General features: G+C 40.5%; 1 protein-coding gene and 1 non-coding gene across 2 annotated transcripts; both read left to right on the plus strand.

The window, feature by feature from the left end:
• Nucleotides 1-1,798: 1,798 nt before the first annotated feature.
• LOC140818918 (small nucleolar RNA R71) lies at nt 1,799-1,905 on the plus strand. The gene has a single exon (XR_012115146.1). It is a non-coding gene; the product is annotated as a small nucleolar RNA R71 (small nucleolar RNA).
• A 2,561-nt stretch (nt 1,906-4,466) lies between these two features.
• Nucleotides 4,467-5,111, plus strand: LOC140817893 (uncharacterized). Its single transcript, XM_073177688.1, has 2 exons — nt 4,467-4,616; nt 4,659-5,111. Exons 1-2 carry the CDS (start codon nt 4,467-4,469, stop codon nt 5,109-5,111), a joined length of 603 nt encoding a protein of 200 aa, XP_073033789.1.
• Nucleotides 5,112-15,350: the final 10,239 nt, after the last annotated feature.

Below are 15,350 nucleotides of genomic sequence, written 5' to 3' on the forward strand. Positions count from 1 at the left end.
GTGGTTTGAGCTCCATAGTAGGTGGCTCCTCTAGGCTTGACTTTTGAGGCATTAAATCTTTTCTGTCTCCCAATTCCTCTAGTCTAAGCCTCACTTGCTTTCTCCAAGGTGGAATGGCATTCAAGTGAGCTGCCATCTTCATCTTTTCCTCGTCTAGCTCGTCCTCTTGCTTTTCAGTAGTGAGAGTGGCCTCCAATGGTTCTTTCAATCCATCCTGCATAAAATCACAAACGAGAGAATCCAATACATCAATACGTAAACAACTATCATTGTGCATTGTGTGCTTGAGAGTATTGAAGACATCAAAATAATTTCTTCTTCTCCAACTCTCAGTCTCAATTTCCCCTCTTCAACATCAATCAGTGCTTTCCCTGTAGCCAGAAACGGTCTCCCTAGTATTAAAGGCATCTCTAAATCTTCCTCCATGTCAAGTACCACAAAATCTGCAGGAAAAATAAACTTATCCACTTTCACCAAAACATCTTCGATAATCCCACGTGGATACTGGACAGATCTGTCAGCCAGCTGCAACGACATCCTAGTTGGCTTGGGTTCACCTAATCCCAGTCTCCTAAACACAGAAAAAGGCATCAGATTAATACTCGCACCAAGATCACATAGAGCTTGATGAAAATTAATGTCACCAATAATGCAAGGTATAGAGAAACTCCCTGCATCTTTTTGCTTAGGAGGCATCTTGTTTTGAACTAAAGAGGAGCAATTTTCAGTCAAATTCACCGTCATATGATCTTCTAGCTTCCGCTTATTTGCTAAGATATCTTTCAAGAATTTTGCATAACTTGGCATATTCAATAAAGCATCAGCAAAAGAAATGTTAATATGCAATTTTTTAAATATCTCAAGAAATTTACCAAATTGTGCATCTAATTTAGCTTTCTTCATTGCTGCAGGAAAAGGTGGAGGGATAAAAATTTTATTCTGTGCAATAGGTGTAGATGTAGTGTTAGAAGACTTACCTCCTCGATTTTCCACCTCATCCTCACCGTGCTTGGTCTTTTCCTCATTAGACTCGAGTGCTTTTCCACTACGCAATTCCACAGCCTTCACATGTTCTCTTGGGTTAGTTTCCGTGTTGCTTGGCAAAGCTCCTTGCTCCCTATTAGCAATCAACTTAGCCAGTTGTCCAATTTGATTCTCTAACCCTTTTATGGATGCATATTGGTTCTGAAATCTCGTCTCTGTTGCAGAAATAAATTTAGTCATCATTTGCTCTAAATTGGACTTCTCCTCCCGAGGCGGTTCTGGCTTGAATCCTTGGTGCATCCCATATGGTGGACCTCTTTGTAGGCGATTTTGGTTGTTTTGACCTCCCCATGAAAAGTTTGGGTGATTTCTCCATCCCGGATTATATGTGTTCGAATAAGGGTCATTTCTAGGACGGTTCTGGAATCCCACTTGTTTTACCGGTGCTCCCTCAGGCACATAGAATGGATTGCCATCTTGGCAATCCTGCACGTCATGCTCACCCCCACACTTATCACAAAAAATTTCTTGCAGACGCATAGCCGACCCACTCATGCTCATCCCATCAATCTTTCTATTCAAAGCCTCTAACTGTGCTGAAACCGCCGACAAATCATTAACTTGATTAACTCCAGCACCTCGTCTCTGCCTATCAGACTGAGGATGATAGCTACTAGCAGCCATCTCCTCCAATAACTCATATCCTTCCTCAGCCGTTTTTCTCAGTAAGTTACCACAGGCAGCAGCATCTGTCATAGTACGGTTAGGAGTAAGCAGACCGTAGTAGAAAGTTTGAACAACTAACCCAAGAGGCAGCTCATGGTGTGGACATCTCCTCAACAAGTCCTTGTAGCGCTCCCATGCCTTGTAAAGTGACTCTTGCTCATATTGAGCAAAAGTAGTAATGTCGGCTCTAAGCTTCATAGTTTTCGACGGAGGAAAGTACTTGATCAGGAATGCCTTTGCCATATCCTCCCATGTAGTAATAGACCCTACAGGCAAACAGTTTAACCACGACTTATCTTTATCTCTCAGTGAAAATGGAAATAAATGCAAACGAACAGCATCATCAGACACGCCATTAAACTTAAAAGTATCACAAATTTCAAGAAAGTCAGATATATGAGAATTAGGGTCGTCAAGTGCACTTCCCCCAAATTGGGCAGTGTTCTGAATCATCTGAATGATAGCTGGCTTGATCTCAAAATGATTAGCTCGGATGACTGGTCTTACGATGCTTGGACGTGCTCCATCAAGAGACGGCTGTGCATAATCCATCATCGGTATACGCCTTGGCTCCTCTCTGTGTTGATCGTCTTCCATTCTTTCCTTCGCTCTTTGCTGCTGTAGTCGACGTCTAGCTGTGCGTTCAATCTCGGGGTCAAAAGGCTCAAGCTTAAACTCGAGTGATCTTCGCATGCACCACAAGAAAAATTTGCAACACAATGAGAGTATCAAATAACAATAAAATAAATAATACTAAAGAATTTAAATGAAAAATAAAAAATTGTGAATCAACAGTCCCCGGCAACGGCGCCAAAAACTTGATCGAGCAAAACTTGCACAGTGAATAGTCCCAAAATTTATTTTATAAATGAAAGCTCGATTTAAATATCGCAAGTGCACGATAGTCAAGTTATAATAAACGTAAGTGAATACGAGTATCGTTCCACAAGGACTGCGTTACACTATTTTTATTTTTAAGTAAAATTTCTTTAGCAACGATAAAATGAGTTGATGATTAAACTAATGTAAATTAAACAACTAAAATAATTAAAATGCAAAGAAAACGTATTCAAGAAAGCAATGATTAATTTGGATTAAATCAATTGAGAAATGAATTTGTTGGGCATTAGCAGTTCACCTACCACTCGTGTTTAAATAATTACACTCGACTTTTACTCGTGCATTCGACGGAATTCCCTAGACTAATTAATATACTCTGTCGAGCTATATTAATACTAATCATAAACATGCAGTACTCAAGTGTCCTCAATTATTTAACAGTTCAAGATTGCATTACATTCTATGGAATCCACTAGCTTTCATCCGGGTGAACTATCACTATCGACACGTACCCAATTCCGTATATCTACTAAAATTGTAAATCCGGTTTATACTATTTGATCCTATTGTTAATTGTTCTATCGAAATCATCAACAACAAGAAATAATCAAAGGAAGTTAGCTAGGCTTCGATTGAAACAAGAAAGAACACTAGCATAAACAAATCAATAATAAAAACGTCGAGAAATAATGTTAAACACCGAGTACGGGGTAGGATCCCCTCAAATCCCAACAAATCTAGAGTTTAGCTACTGAAATTCATGATAAAAACCAACAATCAATGTAAGAAATAAAATACTGAATAATGAAAATACTAAAGATGACGATGGATGACGGCCACGACGCGTGGAAATCTCGAGGTCTTCGAAATCTCCTTTTTCTAGCCTCTCCTCCAAGAAAAGTGATGAAAAATATGATAAAGTCCCTCAAAAGGATCGCCGATCTCGTGTCTTAGGTTTAGGTGTTGGATAGAGTCCATAAAAAGTTGGAAACAAATCTTCCTGAATCTCGCTTCTCGCTAGGGCGGTATATTTTGACCGCCCTAGCGAGAGGTTCTCGCATAAACTTCCTCGAGCATGTCCCTGGTTTCGCTGGGGCGGTCACTTTAAACCGCCCTAGCGAGACACTTGCGCATAAAATCCTCGGCCAGACCAAAATGCTCGCTGGGGCGGTCATTTTTGACCGCCCTAGCGAATCCTCTTCGATATTTTGACAAATTTTCTCCCACTTTTTGGTTCAATTCCTACAAAATAACCACAAAATACACGAGATCAATCACATGCTAAATAATGCTAAAAAAATGCAAAATTAAACTAAAACAAACTAATATGATGCATGAATGCGACTCAAAACAAACACTAAAACACGTAAAAACGAGTCCTATCATTATGGTTTACGATGTTTAAACAAGTGTTTTTCTTAGGAAAGCTTCATTTGTGATTTCTTTATTGCAAATATTTTGGATGAACATTTTATTGATAATCGAAATTTGAATGTTTATTTTGTATTTAAGAAAATTTTATTTTTCCGTAAATTTTAAAATAATTGAAAGTACTGTACATTACAGTTGGGATCGGAGCGATGTTCTTGTAAAGGTTTATGCATACTGCCAGTTGTGAGAAGCTCACGAAGCCACACCTCAAGTCTGTAAGTTTTAAAGTTTTTAATTATTTCATGTAGTAAGTATCAAATCATGATTTCATCATGTGCGTATTTAAATTCAAATTATGTGGATCTTATGTTATGATATTATGTCCATGCATGTTGGGTTTACGTGTTAGGTAAATGTTGGAACAGTATGCCTTTCAGACGTAGGATTGTAGGTGAAGCAGGCTATGAGAATAGGGAAGCCCAGGATGGGAAGAGGGTCACTCTTCCTCGTCCACCCTAGATTTGCAGGCTCAGATGCTTGCAGGGATGGCTCACTTCTTCGCACAATTTGCGGGGAACCAAGCTACAGTGGACACAGGGACGAAGCCCAAGCCTGAGGCCGTCTACGAAAGGTTTAGGAGGATGGATCCAAAGGAGTTCTCGGGGACTACTGACCCGATGATAGCTGAAAGATGGGTTAAGTCCATAGAGGTGATTTTCTCTTTCATGGAGCTGTAGGATGCAGACAGAGTTAGATGTGCCATTTTTTTGTTGACAGGGGACGTCGGGCTATGGTGGGAGAGCGCGTCTGTGTTGGTGAATCTGCAGACTCTATCATGGGATGGCTTTAAGGAGGTCTTTTACTCCAAGTACTTCACTGAGGAAGTACGATCCAGACTGACTAGGGAGTTTATGACGTTGCGTCAGGGAGACAACAGCGTAGCTGAGTTCGTGAGGAAGTTCGAGAGAGGGTGCCACTTTGTACCCCTGATTGCGAATGATATCCGGGAGAAGCTGAAGAATTTTATTGATGGGTTGAGGTCAATCTTGCATCGTGATGTCAGGGTTTCTGGTCCTACGACTTATTCAGTTGCCGTGTCGAGAGCTTTGGCGACAGAGCAGGACCAGAGAGACATTGAGGTCGATAGGCAGGGCAAGAGGTCATATCAGGCACCTCAGCAGCAGCAGTAGCGACCCTAGTTTAAGAGCCTTTCTAGGGGCAGTAGGGAAAGAGGCCATTCCATGGACCGCCGAAAGGCAAGGTCCTATTGCTTAACTGAAGGCTCCACAGATGCCCGGTGAGTACCCAGTGTGCCTGAAGTGCAACTGTCAGCATCCGGGACAATGTTTAATGGGATCGGGCAAATGTTTCAAATGCGGAGCCAACGATCATATGCTGAAAGACTGCCCACAGTGGAGGCAGCCGACCTACGGGAGAGTGTTCACCATGCAGGCATAGGAGGCGAACCCATACACGACCATGTTGACTGGTATCTTATTTATTTCAGCACCACATTATTTTTGTTATGCATGTTTCAAATTTTATTTAGGATTATTAGTGTGCTAGTTAATATTTTGGTGACTTGGGATATAAATTTTCTGCTATGCTCGAGGTTAAGATTAGAATTTTTGGGATATAAATTTTGTGTGTTGTGCTGACGTCTTTCAAGAAATATTTTCATAAAGAGAGTAGCCACGAAGGCCTTGATAGATTCAGGGACCACTCATTCTTTTATTTCGGAGACGTTCGCTAATCACATGGACGTCAAGTCTCTTGGGCTCGACGTGAGTTACTCAGTGACAGTCCCATCAGGGGAAGAGTTATCAGCTACTAGTGTGATCAGAGACATCAATCTTGAACTGCAGGGCCACCTAGTGTACGCTGATTTGATTGTGTTGCCGATGCCAGAATTTGATATCTTTTTGTGAATGGAATAGCTGACGAGGAACATAGTTCTTATTGATTTCCAGAAAAGGTCAGTGTTGGTAAGACCTTTGGGCATGGAGCAGTTTCTCTTTGAGCAGATAGATGGAGAAGTTTTCTTCGCACGATCTCTTACATGCTGGCACAGAGACTTATTCACAAAGGGTGCCAGGCTTTCTTGTCCAGTATTATTTATGCACCTGACATACCCACTCCGTCTATATCTGACATACCAGGAGTCAGAGATTTTCCTGACGTTTTTCCTGATGAAGTCACAGGCCTTCCACCAGTGAGAGAGGTTGAGTTTTCCATTGATCTTGTGCCAGGCACCATACCAATCTCTAAGGCACGGTACCGGTTAGCTCCAGTTGAGATGTTAGAACTCAAACAACAGATTCAGGAGCTCCTAGATAAAGAGTTCATCCACCCTAGTTTTCACCATGGGGTGCACCAGTGCTCTTCGTAAAGAAGAAAGATGAGAGCATGAGGTTGTGTATCGATTACCGAGAATTGAACAAGGTTACGATCAAGAATAAATATCCACTTCCAAGGATCGAGGACTTGTTCGATCAGTTGCAGGGTGCCACGGTGTTCTCTAAGATAGATCTACGATCTGTGATGCGATCATGGACAGCCAAGCTCCGAGGAAAGCATGGAAACACATGGGAGTGGCGTTTGGAGGCCAACGGAAAGTCATTCAAGCATTGATGTTGCTGACCGAGTCTGGACGGACCTGCACACGGACCTGCACACGGGGTCCGTGTCCTTTACAAGCTGGGATGAGTTTTTACAGTGGCTCCACGGACCTGGAGACGGACCCAGGCACGGGGTCCGTGCCCTTTGAAGTTGGCGAATACAGTGCCTACACGGACCCGTACACGGAGGTGAGCACGGGGTCCGTGTCCCTTGATTCCGGATGAAGATTAGTACAGTATGTACACGGACCCAGACACGGAGGTCTGCACGGGGTTCGTGTCCAGTGTTTTCTGCGCGATTTTGTTTCCTTTTTTAGAGTTTTACTTTGCTAGGAAACTAGATTTTTGTTATCTTTTGATATAAGACATATCTTGGACGAATTTTGAACACAATACACATATTATTTTGAGTTTATCAAACTTTTGAGAATTTTCTCTCAACTTTTCAAAGCCAAGCTTTGTTAAATCAAAATCGAACTTATCAAAGTTTTTAACTTTGTGGCGTTTGTCGATCGTTGCTTGTGCGGATTGTTGTAGGCAAAGTTCTTCGAAGGTTCGTATAGTTTTCGATTGTTTATCCTCATGTTTATTTGTTGCTAAACTCTTGCTAGTTTAGAGGTGAATATCACACAATACTTGAATCAAAAGATCGGGAAAACACACGGATCTTAATATCGTAATTGAATAGAGGGTGCGATTTATTTTTAATCGTGTTTGCTATTTATTCGTATCAAGATTCACGTCATTTGGTATCAGAGCCCAGGTTTATTGAATTCAAGTTAGTTATCTTGTTTCTAAATTGCAGATCTGTATTATTTCTTTGTTTATTTTCAGATCTGTTTTGTTCTATCGTTCTTCGTAAATTTTTTTCGTGAATCTGTGATTCTCGAAATTTGTTGGTGACTTTTTTTTGGGATTTTCGAGTAGTACTCAAAAAAAAAAAAAAAAGAGTACAAAAATTCCGAAAATTCACCATTATTTCTTTTTGATATATTGTTCTATTCCCTTTAGAGAGTCATATTTAATTGTCTCTCACAGTCAAAAAAAAAAAAAAAAAATTCATATTCGAATTTCTTGTCTACACCGTCCAAGTGAGTCGGTCGCATTTGTTCACAAGTTTGAACCTTGATTGTTTGACATCCCAAATACAAAGCTTGAGCACACTTTTGAGAGTACTATCAAATTCGAGTGGAAACATTTGAGTGTGAGTGTTATTTCTTTGGAGTGACTAGTGAGTAATTGTTGTGAGCAAAAAAAATAAGAGAGGAGAGACGAGTGAATTTCTTTGGAGTGACCGGTGAGCTTTTGGGTGAGGAGTTATTTGTTTTCTACTAACATTTTCTTGCAGGTACAATTCTAATAATTAGATGGAGAAGGAGGTAGGAGATAATTCGAACCCGGGGTCATCTAAGTTTCCACTGGAGGCGTTGTTTGGGGATTTTAGTAGGATGATGAAGACCCAAATGGAGTCGTTGCATGAGAGGTTGGGTAAACTTGAGGTTAGTGTTAGTGGGGGTAAACCTAAGCCTAGGGATTTGGGTAGAGATGACGAGGAGTATGATCTAGGAGGAGGCGATGAGAGTCAAAATGAGAATTGGGGTAGGAATGGAAGAGATAGAGGATTTGGGAGAGGAAGAAGAGAAGCTATGAGGGGTAGGTATGAGGAGACTAGGGAAGATGGTCACATGGGTAGTATTAAGATGAAAATCCCTTCATTCCATGGGAAATCTGACCCGGAGGCGTACCTAGAATGGGAAAAGAGGGTAGAGTTCGTATTTGAATGTCACCACTACTCCGAACAAAAGAAGGTGAGGTTGGCGGTGGTTGAGTTCTTAGACTATGCTCTCATTTGGTGGGATCAATTAGTGACCACTAAAAGAAAGTATAATGAGAGACCCATTGAATCTTGGGATGAGATGAAGAGTGTAATGATGAAGAGGTTTGTACCTAACCACTATTATAGGGAGATGTTTAAGAGGTTACAAACTTTGAGGCAAGGGTTGAAGAGTGTTGAGGACTACTATAAGGAGATGGAAGTACTCATGATTAGGGCAAATGTTGAGGAAGATAATGAAGCAACCATGGCTCGTTTTCTTTGTGGCTTAAACAGGGAAATCCAAGATCAAGTTGAGCTTCGGCACTACTTGGATCTAGACGAGATGGTGCAAATGGCCATAAAGGTGGAACAACAACTAAAAAGGCGTGGAGTTGGCCGCACCAATCAAGCCGGGGGGTCATCATCTTCTTGGCAATCCAATGTTGTGAAGCGTGAGGAGAATAAAGTGGAGTCCAAGCCAAGATTTGACACTAAGCAAGAGGCGCCTAAGCAAGGAGTCCAAGGTAAATCTGAAACTCTTTCTAATCATTCTAGGGATACTAAATGCTTTAGATGTCAAGGGTTGGGTCATATTGCTAGTGAATGTCCTAATAAGAGAGTGATGGTTTTGAGTGCTTGTGGTGAGTATGAGTCCCAAAGCGAGGGTAGTGATGATGATATGCCTGGATTGGAGGATCCCGATGAGGGATATGAGGCAGTTGTAGGAGAATCGTTGGTGACTAGGCGTATCATGATTGGCCAAGTCGAGGAGGAGGAGACCAATCAAAGGGGGAACTTGTTCCATACTAGGTGCTTTGTGAACGAAAAGGTTTGCAACGTTATTATAGATGGGGGAAGTTGCACCAACATAGCTAGTTGTGAGATGGTGGAGAAGTTGAGTTTGCCTACTTTAAAGCACTCTCAACCATATAGACTTCAATGGTTGAATGATTGTGCGGAAGTGAAGGTAGATAGGCAAGTTCTAGTGTCCTTTTCTATTGGGAAGTATGTGGATGAGGTTTTGTGTGACGTGGTGCCTATGCATGCTTGTCATATCTTGTTGGGTAGACCTTGGCAATTCGATAGGAAGGTAACACATGATGGTTTCAAGAATAGGTACTCATTTGTCCTAAACAAAGAACCAATTGTATTGCTTCCTTTGTCACCAAAACAAATACTTGAGGATCAATTAAAGAAAAAAAAAAAGAGATGAGGCCGAAAAAAAGAGTGTCCAAAAGAGTGAGATGGCCTTAGAAAAAGAAAAAGAAAAATATATGGTCGAAAGAAAGAGTGAACAAAAGAGTGAGATGACCATAGAAAAGAAAAAAGAGAGAGAAAAAGAGGCCAAAGAAAAAGAAAAGAAAAATAATTTGATGGCCCAAAGGAGTGAAAAGAGTGAGGATGAGAGTTGCTTATTATTGCATAAACCATTACATGTACCTTTGTACAAAGTGGTTTATCCATATTGTGATGATATCGCCGGTTCAATCCCGAGCATTGTTAATTTTTCTTTGCAGGATTCTATTGGTGTCATGATGTGGAGGCGAGCAAGTAGAGATGGTGTGGGAAAGCCATGGGATGACCCATATGACTTCGAAGGCAATCAAGGTGAGGTAAGGTTAATTGCCAGCGCAACAACCATGAGGTATGATTTGCTTCCTTACCTTAAGTCATTGTTGTTTTGTTTGCAAGAATGGGTTGAAAATGTGATGTTTAGGAGGGATGAATGTGATTTAATCTTTGTGCCTAGACTTCATAGATTTGAGAATGATGACATATTGAATAGATCAAATTTCAATGTTAGTGATTGCGAACTTTCAAGAGTTGTCAAAGCGATGAGTTTTTGTTATGACAGTGGATTTTATGCATTATGTTCAAATCTTTGTGATGGGTTAACTGTTTACATCGGTAGTACATCTAGTGTGTCCTATTTCCATGATTTATATTTGTTGGGTGATAGTGGTGAAAGGAGCATGAATGAATATAAGAATTTCTATGTTCATGATGAATATATTTTGAAGGAGCTTAAATTGTTCATGTTATGTTCATTTTATGAATTGATCGCTAGTGGGGCGTACTGTTGTGATTTCATCATTGATGAAATGCATGATTATATGTGTTGGTTGCATATGAAGAGGTATGTCAAGTTGTGTGTTAATAGATGCATTACATATAGGAAAAAGGCATCTAAGCTTAATTCTTATGTGTGGCATGAAGTAATTCTTATTCCTAGTGAAATATGGTGGTGCACTTGTGTGAAAATTTTTGTGTTGTTAACTAGGTCTAAGAAGGGGAGAAATCTGATCTTTGTGATAGTTAATGATGTCTTATCATTTCATGTCACTTGTTGTTTGATGTTTGGTGTAAGTGATGTTTACAAGAATAGAGCAACCAAGGAGTTGAGGTCCCCAATGTCAATGGCGCACATGGGGGATAGCACCTACAAAATTGAACTTCGAGGTAAGCATGTTGGTCACATAATCTTTGTTATTACTAACTTGCTTCATTTTTGTGTAGGTAGCACAGATTTGAGGACAAATCCTTTTCAAGAAGGGGAGGATGATGCGATCATGGACAGCCAAGCTCCGAGGAAAGCATGGAAACACATGGGAGTGGCGTTTGGAGGCCAACGGAAAGTCATTCAAGCATTGATGTTGCTGACCGAGTCTGGACGGACCTGCACACGGGGTCCGTGTCCTTTACAAGCTGGGATGAGTTTTTACAGTGGCTCCACGGACCTGGAGACGGACCCAGGCACGGGGTCCGTGCCCTTTGAAGTTGGCGAATACAGTGCCTACACAGACTCGTACACGGAGGTGAGCACGGGGTCCGTGTCCCTTGATTCCGGATGAAGATTAGTACAGTATGTACACGGACCCAGACACGGAGGTCTGCACGGGGTCCGTGTCCAGTGTTTTCTGCGCGATTTTGTTTCCTTCTTTAGAGTTTTACTTTGCTAGGAAACTAGATTTTTGTTATCTTTTGATATAAGACATATCTTGGACGAATTTTCAACACAATACACATATTATTTTGAGTTTATCAAACTTTTGAGAATTTTCTCTCAACTTTTCAAAGCCAAGCTTTGTTAAATCAAAATCAAACTTATCAAAGTTTTTAACTTTGTGGCGTTTGTCGATCGTTGCTTGTGCGGATTGTCGTAGGCAAAGTTCTTCGAAGGTTCATATAGTTTTCGATTGTTTATCCTCGTGTTTATTTGTTGCTAAACTCTTGCTAGTTTAGAGGTGAATATCACACAATACTTGAATCAAAAGATCGGGAAAACACACGGATCTTAATATCGTAATTGAATAGAGGGTGCGATTTATTTTTAATCGTGTTTGCTATTTATTCGTATCAAGATTCACGTCAATCTGGGTATCATTAGCTGAAGGTAAAAGATGTAGATGTTCATATGACTGCCTTCAGGACCAGATATGGGCATTACGAGTTCTTGGTGATGCCGTTTGGACTGACGAATGCTCCAGTGATATTTATGGATCTCATGAACCGAGTATTTCAGCCCTACCTAGATCAGTTCGTTATAGTGTTTATTGACGACATTCTCATATACTCGATGACCCATGAGGAACACCGTCAGCATTTGGGTACAGTTTTCCAGGTCTTGCAGAGTCGCAAGCTATTTGAAAAATTCAGTAAGTGTGAATTTTGATTGGAGTAGATAGTTTTTTTGGGTCATATAATATCTAGTAGTGGTATCGAGGTGGATCCAGCTAAGGTAGCAGCAGTTAAGGAATGGGTTGAACTGAAGAATACTCAGAGATCCGTAGTTTCCTAGGCTTAGCAGGCTACTACAGGAAATTTATTCAGGGATTTTCTTCGATAGCAGTGCCACTCACCTCATTGACCAAGAAGAATGCTAAATTTGTATGGGGTGTTGAATGTCAGAAGATCTTTGATACTTTGAAGCAATCTCTTATTTCAGCGCCAGTCTTAGCCATGTCATAGGGGCAAGGTAATTTTGTGTTGTACACCGATGCTTCTAAGCACGGGTTAGGCGCAGTTTTGATGCAACATGGTCGGGTTATAGCTTATGCCTCCACACAGTTGAAAGTGCATGAGAAAAATTATCCGACTCATGATCTTGAGTTAGCTGCCGTTGTCTTTGCATTGAAGATATAAAGACATTATTTGTACGGCAAGAATTGCCAGATATTTACTGATCACAAGAGTCTCAAGTATTTCTTCACGCAGAAAGAACTGAATATGAGACAGAGACGGTGGTTAGAGTTAGTGAAAGAATACGATTGTGAGATTAGCTACCATCCGGGGAAAGCTAATGTTGTGGCAGATGCTTTGAGCAGAAAAGTTGCAGTTGTAGCATAGCATTCAGTGCAGAGATCTCTTCAGTCAGAGATTCAAAGGTTTGGGTTAGAGGTTTATCCTAAGGGCAGAGCCCCTAAGCTGTCTAATCTAGCAGTTCAGTCTTCCTTACTAGACCGGATCTGTAGAGGTCAGTTTTCAGACGAATAGTTACAAAAATGGAGACCGAAGGATGAAGCCAAGGGCAGTGTACTCTCCACTCTATTTGATGGTATTGTGAAGTACAGAGGAAGGATGTGGGTGCCTAGTGTTGATTCGTTCAGAGAGGATATTCTGACAGAGGCACATACATCTCCGTATTCTATCCATCCATGAGGTACCAAGATGTACATTAATTTGCAGATTTTTTATTGATGGCCAGGGATGACGAGAGACATCCGTCGATTTGTGTCTGAATGCCTCACTTGTCAGCAGGTGAAGGCAGAGCATCAGAGGCAAGCAAGAATGCTTAAGCCACTTCCTATCCCAGAGTGGAAGTAGGACAATATCACCATGGATTTCGTTGTTGGTTTGCCGAGGTCACTTAGAGGAGCCAATGCTATTTGCGTTATATTGGATCGACTCAATAAGTTGGCACACTTCTTGCCAGTGAAGACGACTTTCTCCATGACGCAGTATGCGGAGCTCTATATTAGGGAGATAGTTCGATTGTACGGAATCCCAGTTTATATTGTGTCTGACAGTGACCCGAGGTTCACATCGTCCTTTTGGAAGAGTTTACATGCAGCCATAGGGACGAAGTTGCTATTTAGTACAACATTTCACCCTCAGACAGATGGCCAGTCTGAGCGAGTGATTCAGATTTTGGAGGATTTGTTGAGAGCTTGTGCGATCGATTTCCATGAAAATTTGGAATCGAAGCTACCTCTTGTGGAGTTTACCTACAACAACAGTTTCCAATCATCTATAGGCATGGGTCCTTACGAGGTACATTATGGAAGGAAGTGCAGATCGCCGATTCACTGGGATGGAGTCGGTCAGAGGTCAGAACTTGGTCCAGAGATTGTTCAGCAGACTGCAGATGTGATGGTTAAGATCCGAGACAGGATGAAGACCGCCCATAGTCGTCAAAAGAGTTATGTTGACAAGAGAAGGAGGGATATAGAGTTTGCCGTAGGTGATCACGTTTTCGTGAAGATAGCACCCATGAAGGGTATTATGATATTTGGGAAGATATGCAAGCTTAGTCCGAGATTTATTGGACCGTTCGAGATTCTTGACAGAGCTGAGACACTATCTTATCATGTAGCCCTACCGCTGAATCTGGCTAGTGTACACAATGTGTTCCGCGTCTCAATGCTGCGGAAGTACCTAGCTAATCCTTAGCATGTTTTTAGCTATGAGCTGTTACAGCTTGCTCTGGATCTGTCATATGAGGAAATACCTGCCCAAATCCTAGACCGACAGGAATGGAGACTTCGGAACAAGGTGATCAAGTTGGTCAAAGTCTGGTGGCTAAATCAGTTAGTGGAGGAGGTCACTTGGGAGACCGAAGCAGATATGAAAACCGCTATCTGGAACTGTTTGGTAAGATTTAATTTCGAGGATGAAATTTATTTAAGTGGGGGATGATCTGTAGAGCCCAAAAATCATACACGTAAAACCCATGTATTTATTTAAATTGTTTATTTAAGTTTAAATTGATTTCTTTTTTAGCGATGCATGATTTATTAAAATGCATTATTTTAAATTAAATATGCTTATGTAATGCATGTTAAGATGTTTTCTTGAGTTTCATGTGTAGGCGATTATTCGATGCGGGATCGAGAAAAAGAGACTGGCGACGATTTTTGGCAATTTTAAGATGTGGTATTTTATTTTAAGTTAGGATTGAGGCATTTTAAATGATTTATTAAGTTTTTAGCATTTTTAAAAGCCTGATTTATTTATTTAGTGCTTTTAAGATTTTAAAACTTTTAAATATTATCAATTGTGCATTTTATTTTAATTAGAATATTTTAGTAAAGTAGGTGTTAGTTTACCATTTTGATTAACTTGTTAATTGAGTTGGTATCTTAATTAGCTTGTTAATTATCTAATTAAGCAATTTTTATTCCCTAATTACCTCAAAACTCACGCACACACCCACATTTACACACACACACTTACGTTAACACACACTCAATTCAATATTATTAACTCCAATGTTTTTTAAAGAAAACTTAGAGTTCTTGAAAGCAAGAGCAGCAACTCCCTTTCCCTTTAGTTTTCCAGCAATTTTTCGTCACTTTTCTTCAAGAAAATCGAGCCACAAATCGTTCCGGATCAACCCTCGCATCCTTCCCGCTTCGGTATCGACGGTTCGGTAATTTTAAAGTTCTAAAGGCATGTATATTCTTTCGTTTATGCATCGATCTCGTCATAGTATTCGTTTTTATGTGTAAAAAAATTCATGTATGTTGTACAAAGTTTGAGAAAAAATTGGTTGGATTGATTTTGAAACGATTTTAGATCTGGAAACTCGAAATTTGCTGTCATTTTAAATACTTTTCAGTCGATTTTCTGGAAAAACCTTCAACATATAAAACGTAGTATTTTTCGATACTTTCGATTTGACAGTAAAATCGTAATTTTTGAACAAGAAACGAGTGAATTTAATTGTTGCAGGGTTCATTGGGAACCGTTGGGTGATCGCTGTTGCGTTTAGGTGT

The sequence above is a fragment of the Primulina eburnea genome, chromosome 17 (genome assembly GCF_022965805.1).
Source record: "Primulina eburnea isolate SZY01 chromosome 17, ASM2296580v1, whole genome shotgun sequence".
Taxonomy (NCBI): domain Eukaryota; kingdom Viridiplantae; phylum Streptophyta; class Magnoliopsida; order Lamiales; family Gesneriaceae; genus Primulina; species Primulina eburnea.